Here is a 9613-nt window from a genome sequence, read left to right on the forward strand (position 1 = left end):
CCACCAACCCACCCAATCCCACCGGTGGCCCGGCAGGACACAGGCGCTGCGGTTCATTCTTAAAGCATGGTCAAGGTTCTCTGGGAGACCTCGTGACCTTGACCAATCTAGGGTCACAAATTAAAGAAAAAAAAAATCTCTCACGAATTGACCACTGCGTTTACCCACTTTTGCCTTTCCCCTAATCTCACATTTGGACACAATAGGTCGCAGTTCACATTAAAGTAGCACCGCGAACAGTAGTGTTCGGTCTCGCTGGTGCCCAGGTGCTATGCAACAGTCAGCCCAATAATTCACTGTGGCACCTTTTGCAGTGCAGTGACTTGCGGGTGACGCGAGAATGAACCGCACGCTCCTGCATGTTCTCGGAGCCCTGCTCCTCTCCTCCTGCGTCCTTGCATCCGACTACTACCCATATGCTGACCTGAGTCTGGACCAGCCTGGCGCTAATAGTGAAGCTGATCCCAGGCTGTTCTTCATCTTTAGCAATGCCTCCACGGGTTCATTTGTCACCTTCAACACCACCCTGCTCCTCTTCTCTGCCGGCATCCTGCTCTGGGGCATCGCAGGTGCCATTGCCCTTTATTACCTCCTGACCTCCCCTGCCGACACGGGCTATGGCTCAGGCTACGGCTCAGGCTCAGGCTACTCAGATTCAGGCTACTCAGGCCGCCGCAACCGAGGGTGCGTACAAACCTGACCATAACCTCGCCCTTCCCCCGTGCACGCTAGTGGCCGCCCGCTGCACCACCGCCGCTCACACTCACTCACTTCACACACACAGCCAACAATGAGGCTGACTTATGCTTTTATTTTTATTTTTATTTAATTATTTTTTTTACTAAATTATCAAGGCGGTGGTTCAGCGGTAACCTCTTTTCATTCAATACCAGGTAAGCAAAAGTTAGTTTTGTAAAATAAGTGCATTAACAGGATCATGTATGCATGAATCACACATTTTGACAGTAAAAGGCTTTCACTCATGAAAGTCATGCACCACCAGTATGCCGTATACTCTCCCCCAACCAGCAGGATAAAGTAATCAGGAACCCCTTTCACAGTTCCAGCACTGGTATGATTCACAATAATATGTTCAATATGAATTAGCCCGTAATTACAACCAGAGAATGTTACCTGGAAATGCGGCTTAACATGGGGAAATATTTCATTATTATCCCGGGAAAATAACCCTGACGACGAATTACGATTCGACGTGAAGATCTAAAGTACCCTAATTTCGCTAAGCACACAAGTTATTTCATGGCTCAATACTTAGTCCATCATTCATTATCTTTCACATCCCTCTAGAACCGAGATATAGATGGGGAAAGGCAAACCAGTTTATGTATTCATATGTCAAACATTCACGTCGCTACCAAGCCCTTCGCAATCAAATTATAATGAATACTAAAGCAACAGCATACGAAAAACAAAACGGTCTGTGTAGAAGATTTTTGTTACAGTGACTTATATGCCCTGTAAAATAGGTTAGGACTCGTCGCTAATACTTCCTATGCAAGTTAGCAAGATGACCCAATACCATCATCTAAAAGCGTTTTTGCAAGCTGTCCTCCCACGTCATGTTTCACTAATTTCTGAAGCGATACTCTGACAGGTGACTACTTTGATGTCACTGCAATAATAAAATTTATCTACAAATTAATCTCATATAAACAGCAACTTAATCTTATGAGGGCAACTTGGTATTGTATCGTTGTCTGCAGAATTCAGCACTTCTGGTGAACATGGAAAAGTAGGCCTAGCTCTCTTAAAAGGTCCCTCAGTTTCTCACCCTACTCAGATACGACCACTCCTAACATGACACTATCTTTCATCACACATTCGTACTCCCCAATCTTGCCCTTCCTTCTTATTCGTACTCAGTGTCTTCATATCAGCGTTTGAAACAGAACAGAACCTTTTTATGTACAGTATTAGCTGGAACACAGTGTTTCAGTTACGTTCGCTATCCATACATTACACTGTGGACATGCTTTATCTTCTCCCCTTCATCGTTCATTCAATGATACTTCTGATATATCAGATACACTCATATTAAATAACCGTTAAACACTAGTCTAAGGGATATCATCAAAACACAACCTTCTCTTTATTACATAATTACAAGCTACATTCATATCACCACCGTAAAGTTAGTTTAACTGCTACTAAAATTACGACCTAAATTCCATTCCCCCCAAATTATTCCCTCTAATTTATTTCCCAAAAATTATTCCACAAAATGCTAGTTACTAAATGACATAAACATTGTTTCCCCTATATATGAAGTAGTTCTCAAAGAAATAATTAATACAGGTTAGCGTTAGCTGAAATACATTGGTATTATACTCTTAACCGTCCGTAACCGCAGGGTGGTTCTTAACATTACGGTCAACTTGACTAGTAAGAACCTTAAAGTCTGAGTGGAATGTACAGATAGATAGATAGACAGATAGAGATAGATAGACAGATAGATCTCATCTGCGCCACTACGGTTACTGTAGTAATGAAAATCATCGCTTAGAATATTAACTGAAGCTCAAGTGGAAGGGCCGAACCTAAAACTGTTTTAAGAAATTGAGTGTTCCCTTTAGTACGAGGGCGCATTTTTAATTTCGTTCTAATTACCTTCAGACAAATTAACTCAAACCAGGAGGGATCACTTGAATGCAGAGGGGTAATGAAGATTTTTTCAGTCTACTTAGTATTATAAACCTCTCCCAGGCTGAATAAGATTGCATGATGTTATCATGAACTAAGAAAAAAAGACGTCATCGTATGGAATGAGTTCAAGCTCAGCACTATAGTTTTGTTTTTCTCAGATAATTTTTCCATAATTGTACATGTGACATTTTTCTGTTGATAAGATACAAAGTGGTCGTATGTCTAGTACTCTCTGCCTAAGGGCAGTATTTTCGTTTGATAAGGTTTTCTAAGATCTTCTTACTAGTACAGTTTTGTACTTGGTAATTTATATGGTGTTGTATGATATTTGTGCAACACATTTCATAATACATAAAAGACTAACGACGCGAAACAAAGAAAATAAATCACTAAGGAGGAGGTGCCGTGACAGTATGGCTTCTAAACATAAGCGAACACAATCTTAGGTCAGAGCTGCACTGTGACTGCTGAGCTGGTTACTGGGCGACGCCACTTGTCACGAGCATTGTTTCAGAATGTATGCCCTTTGTCACTTTCTGAACGGATTCCACAGTTGATGTTACCTTGTCCGATCTGTACTAACACCTGTTCTCCTCTCAGGTCAGGTATTCACAGCTGTTTCTTCGTACTGCTGTTGCTAAGCGCTGTTCGCGGATTTGGGGAACTAGGCTGGCATGGTCATTCCAATCATGGGCCAAAATCGGACATCATTCTGCCGCAGATCTGTCCCATCTTATAGGTCAAAATAATAAATGAATGAACACTCCTTTTTATCTGATCACGTTCTGGTCTGGCAATGAGAAATGGCCTGCCCAAAACTTGACCCAGTGAAATGGAGTGTTCTACCAGCTCCCAATATGGCCTATACATAACTGTATAATTAGCATCAGAATATTTCCGATTCTGGCCTGTGCGAACAGAACCTTAATTAATTACTTTAGTCTGCATCATTGCTAATTATGTTGGGAACGGATATGGAAAGGCCATGTACGAAGGAACTGTAAAACCGTCCCTCATAGGAGTTGGTGTCACTATCCTAGCCTTATTGACTGGAACTGAGGTCGCCTGGTCGCTCATGTCCCGTCCACTCTCCTCGGCTTTGGGTTGAAGACTAAATAAGCCGCACTGGCATGGTCGATCTTTATATAGGATGGTAACCTGCGGTGCCAAGGCTCCTCCCATCTCAGGGTTAAGATCCCATGTCGATTTGAATGAACTCAGCAGAGCAGAATTTTTTATTTCAGTGGATTAGTATTACATAAACTTGTACACTTCAAGCACTTCTTTATGCATTCGGATTTTCATATACAGTACTACTGAACTCGTACAATTTTAATTAAAAATGCTTCAGACTGAACCAAATATGCAAATTACGACTAATGGCATCATCAGCTACGTCATACGATATCTCAGTCGTTGAAATATTCACGAATCTGAGCATTCCTTTTGTCTGTACTCACACAAAAAGTCAGAGTTGTGGCTTCTGTTCAACATGTCCCTGAACCCTAATGAGTGTGTGTTAATGTTGTAGATAATAACACCCGGTAGATGTGGCAGTCCCCAGGCCGATTGTGATTGGGTGGCGGGCGTCAGGGTGCCGGGGGGCGGGAGGTGCCGAGTCACGGTGGTCCGCGGCTGTTTGATCAACGGTTTGGATACCGACGGGAGGAAAGGCCCAACACACCAACACCCGTCCTGCCATGATGGGTCAGTATTCACAGAGGATCTTAGCATTCATATTTCTATGACTCAGCCGCAGTCGAATTAAACCGTCCGATATTAGCTGGAATACAATTCTGGAGTTGCCCCGACCATGTGAGGGTTAATGATATAATAACATTCACAGCCTCCACTGGCTCACTGTCATCTAAATAAAATCTTCTAGTATAGACTCGAACAAAACAGTAGTGATGTCTCAACCATGAGAAGATTAACCTTTACTTACTATAAACTGTCTTCAGAAGTTAAACAATATCATGAATAATTACGCTTGCATTTTCACGGTATTATTCACTCTGGTTTGATTGTGGATGTGTTTGGTAGCTGGGCAAGTTCTACTAAAATTATACACACACGATCCTATTTTGCAGCAGAGGTTCAAAACGCTTTATGAATAGGTCCCCTGTTCCCCATGCAGATTAAGGCGCCAGGGTCCGTCTCACCGGGGTCTTTCTACCCGGCAGGTGAGCTAACATGTTCACTACTCAAGTGTTTGATGAGTCCGCAGGGGGCCCAGGGAGGGAGGAGGAAGGAGAGGGGGAAGGAGGAAGGAGAGGGGGAAGGAGAGGGGGAAGGAGGGAGGAGGAAGGAGAGGGGGAAGGAGGGAAAGGGGAAAGGAGAGGGAGGGGAATGTTCTCAACCCCTCCCCATTCCTACCACTCTCCTCCTTCCTTCTTGACCACGTGAGGTTGGAAGATTTTTTTTTTTTTTTACTGTGCGATTTCGTTTTATCTGGCGCAGTAGGTCTTCCCCCCCTCAACGCCCCCGCCCCCTGTGACGTCAGAACCCACAATGGTATAAAAGGCAGACTTCGCAGATTGATGGCACAGCGCAACTCGAGCTTTGGCCTCATCAATAGTAAGCAGTGAATAACAAGTGATCAGGGCGGTGTATATATATCTCGGTTCCCAAAAGGCTTTCATTTCCCATTAACATAAAACTTCAAAGTCCAACCATGTTATCAAAGTTAGTGTTGAGCTGTGTGATTGCCGGGTGTCTGGTCGCTCAGACGGTGGCCAAGGATGATCTCGACTACGAAGACAGTAGCATGTACGATGAGGAGGGTCGCCTGCTCATCATCCCTGTTGGCAGCACCGCCACAGCAGGGCTGGGGAACTTTAACCTCACTTCCGTCGGTGGGCTTTTTCTTGCCCTGGCCTCAGCTCTCATCTCCCTGCTGGGTCTGGTGGCTCTCGGGTTCCTGATCTACTCTATTGTGCTGGGCAAGGGGTATGGGTATTACGGCTCAGGCACGGGCTACGGACCTAGTGGAGGCTACGGAAATAGTGGAGGATACTCTTCTTATTCCTCCTCCTACAAACGGTAAGGTGTACAGTGTACAGTTCTAACCAGCCCAGCAACCAGGCTTACTCCTTGCATGTCCAGGGCGTGACTTTATTAATACAATAATACAGTTCTGTATATACAATGTACATAAGGATCATAGATGAAATAACTAGCATCTGTAAATACATTTAGTTACGTAATTTGTACAGCATTAACCATAGCAGTCTGTAAATATACGCTTAGCATGACCTACCCTGCTTGAAGTAATCCGCAGTGAAAATAATCAGAAGATTTTGAATTTCGCAGAAATACATCCAGTTCCCTCCCACAGGTCGTTCGACCCTTATGCCATCGACTGGGAAAAGTTCTCCATCCTGGACTGGATCGCCATCGGTGAGGAGGCCTGGAGGAAGTTCGACCCCGCTGACCTGGAATGCCAGAAGCGTCTGATCTGTGAGATCCACCAGAACACTCAGCGCTTTGGTGCACCCGCTGCCAGACTCGTCGACCTCTTCAGGTAACATCACAACATGACTTCCTAGCTCTTTAACATCGCAGTCCTCACTTGTACTATATCAAGTTCCCAGCCTTACTGGTTCCATACAATCATTTACGAAATGATTGCATTTAATCTGGCATAACTTATGACGTTCTACTAGCAGATAAATTTTCCAGAATACCGTAAATATGTGCAAAATGCTTAGTGTGTATGTTGCTCGTGGCTTTGACGACTAATACTCTTATTTCCAGCGTTGTTTATAGTCGAAAAGAAGCATCCACCTCTGCTTCAGACGTTAACATGGGAACTCCCATACAATAAGCTTTTATTATGGCATAAACTCCTTTGTTGTACTACGATGCTTCCGGAAGCAAAACAAGCCAGATCACACGAGGGATCGATAATACAGCTTCCTGGAAGGCACAGCTGAGCTTACCAGTAAACTGATTAGGCAATGCTTTATTATTCGATTTTCAATACTCATATCTAGTTATTACGATCATGATGATTATCGCATGTGTTGTTAAATGAAAACATTTATATAGCTAGACAACAGAATAATCACCTCACTCAAATTACAGCATCAAGTTCGTTATCCTCATTATTCCTTCTACCGTCTTCATTCTCTCAGTCTTGAGTCCTAGACGCATCTTAAGATAAAAATTCGTCCTTGCTTTCCCCTCAGTATCTTTGTTGTTTCGCCTCCAGGTCCACTTCCATCCATTACTCAATTCCTCTCTTTTACACCATTTCAGCTCTGCCACAACAGCGCCTCTGCAATGTTATGAACTTTCACTCTCCATTTTCTACTAGTTCTCATTAGTATACCAATTTTCCTTCGTTCCATCCACTCACGCAAACCTTTACTCTTTCCATCCTCTCCATAGCCTCTCTTGATTCACCAGAGCTATTTTTTCACACTTCATCCTCAGTTTCCCTCTCACAAAATTCTATAATTCTATCTTTTCCTCCACATCACAACTCATCACCCCTCCTTCCCGCCGCGCTTACTTCTTTCCTCCTATATCTTTCTAGTTTGTCCTCCAACTTCCCACGAAATTAGGTTACACTATTTTTTTCTTACTTAAAACCCATTTTCTCCCTCACAACTCAAAACCACTCCTTCCCGTCATTCCAAGCCACCTCCCCACCTCGTTCTTGATATTACTCTCACAAAAGTTCATTCTGCCTATTTTATTCCGCCCACTACCGAACCTCTCCGACACAAATTCACTACCTCTCCTTCCCATCATCCCAAGCCACCTTCCAACTCCTCACGACTTTTTCCCGCTATCCTAAAGCACTCTTCAGCCTCGTTCACGGTTTCTCTCTTACAGACTTGCATCATCACCATCAACATCATCATCAGCATCATCCACACCTCCTTTCCCACCCTAGGAAGAGGTGAGGAGTAGCAGCGTCCAGACAGCCAAAATTTGCCTAGTTCGATGGGCCACGCTTCCATTCACTCATCATTCAAGCCACGGAATCCTGTTTCCATCTGATAGGCCAAATAACCTTCACCACGTTCTGTAGCTTCACATATACTTATTCGATATAGCCAATCAGAACGCTGTCATGTTATAAGAAGGTGCCAAATCCCTGGCCATGCGCTTTTTTCGCACAAAATTCATCCAGTCAGCTCGATCTCTTGTCAGTCCCTTAGCCTCACCAACTTCCATACCTCTCTTCCTCACACACTCATTCACCACATCCTTCCACTTTCTTCTTGGCCTACCTCGGCTCCTTCCTCCTTCAGATTCGCTCAGATATACACTCTTCACCACTCTATTGTCATCCATCTCTCCACATGACCATACCATCGCAGCATGCTCTCTTCGATTCTGGTGTCCACAGACTTCCTCATTCCGCATCTTTCACGAATCACATTATTCCGTATCCTATCCACTCTCTTTACTCTAGTTACATTTCTCAGCAGTACCATTTCCACTGCACTACACTCATTATATCCTGCCCACTACCAAGTTCCTCTCTGTCACAAACCATCACCCCCTTCCACAGTTACAAACCACTCCTGTTCTTGGTCTCACTTGCACAAAAAGTACTCTGCCAATTTCATTCTTCCCACTAACAACCCCTCAACACGTCGCCCTTACAGCTACCTACAGTACGCCGAAGTCCTCTCCCTTCCCGACGAGATCAAAGCGCTGGTGGAGGAGTACAACGACGCGGCAGATCGAGGTAGAAGCCTCCAAAAAGACTGCGGGGAGGTGTATACAACGTGTGACTTCTCGGTCAAGAAAATAATGGACAAATACTCGAGTAATGAGGTCTAGAGGTGGTAATGATCATGTGTTTTGGGAGGAGCGGCTCTGTGTAGCTCGTTCCTCTTAAACGCGGCCCCCCTTCGTGACAGAACGCGGGCTGAACATCACTCCCCCTTTGCAGTGAGTGGAACAGCCCCGTTCTCGACCACTAGCTCGTCATTTGATACTGTCGCCCTTTTTGTTGTGTTTTTTTATATTGTATTTAAATCATTGTTGTTATTTTGTATTTAAGATAATTTATTGACTGTGATGACTGCCCAGACCGCCCGACCGAACCACCGCCATAGACCCACGACGCCACTTCTGACCACCGGACCGCGACACTGAAGAATACGGAACTCACTGACCCATTCCTTTGTAAATATGACCTCACTGCTCTACATAAACGTCCTCATCTGACATGCTGACTTTGACTCCATTTGACTGACCCTCTCTCACTACATAAAAAGACTCATTCAAAACTTTACAGACTACTAGGTGACTAATTTTGACTTACTACTTGCTGACGACTGCTTGGCTTTGACTGATACAGTACTAAAAGACCTGTTCCTTTGTTACTTAGACCATGACCAGACACACTGACTGACAAGTTCTGACCTAACAGATACAAGCGACTGACCTTAAAACTAACATAACCAAAAACCTGATTTCTCAGGACTTCCTGATTAACGACTCAAACTGACTGACTGTTCTTAACATCTGACAAAGTAGCAGCAAACTTGACCACACATGACTAACTCAAACCTGACTGTGATGCTCTGACACACGCATGACTCGACCCTGACTCACGACACGATAGTCAGATCACTATGTATAGGAACGACTGTAAAAACTTGTACAGATAAAAAATACTTTCCAGGTTTAGATTTTTCTATGTACGTCTCTCCTTGACTTGTGAATAATGTACAGACTTACCTCGACTGAATGAAGAGATGATGGAGGATACTTCAGGGAATAGACTGGACAGCCCCGCCTCTCAGGACCAAGACTAAACAGACGAAGGATTTTTTTGTAGTGTAAGAAACTCATCCGGAATACATTTCCTCATGCTTGTCGGCGACGCGGTCACAACTCGGCTGCGTACCGACACGCCTGTTGCAATGACAATTTTTTATTATTACTCAACATCTTGTCATGTGCCGCATCCCAGACTATT

General features: G+C 44.0%; 1 protein-coding gene across 1 annotated transcript; it reads left to right on the forward strand.

The window, feature by feature from the left end:
* Positions 1 to 340: 340 nt before the first annotated feature.
* Positions 341 to 8466, forward strand: LOC145419077 (uncharacterized). The gene is made up of 3 exons (XM_080287322.1): positions 341 to 684; positions 6002 to 6187; positions 8289 to 8466. The coding sequence occupies exons 1-3, from the start codon at positions 341 to 343 to the stop codon at positions 8464 to 8466; spliced, it is 708 nt and encodes a 235-aa protein (XP_080143448.1).
* The last annotated feature ends 1147 nt before the right edge of the window (positions 8467 to 9613 follow it).

Source organism: Coenobita brevimanus, chromosome 14 (assembly GCF_032717465.1).
Source record: "Coenobita brevimanus isolate Jiangsu-jjx chromosome 14, ASM3271746v2, whole genome shotgun sequence".
NCBI classification, from domain to species: Eukaryota; Metazoa; Arthropoda; class Malacostraca; order Decapoda; family Coenobitidae; genus Coenobita; species Coenobita brevimanus.

Coding starts and splice junctions, on each gene's coding strand:
- LOC145419077 (XM_080287322.1), top strand. CDS start 341: ATGAACCGCACGCTCCTGCATGTTCTCGGAGCCCTGCTCCTCTCCTCC. Junction 685..6,001: donor TCAGGCCGCCGCAACCGAGG/GTGCGTACAAAC, acceptor TCCCTCCCACAG/GTCGTTCGACCCTTATGCCA. Junction 6,188..8,288: donor AGACTCGTCGACCTCTTCAG/GTAACATCACAA, acceptor TCGCCCTTACAG/CTACCTACAGTACGCCGAAG.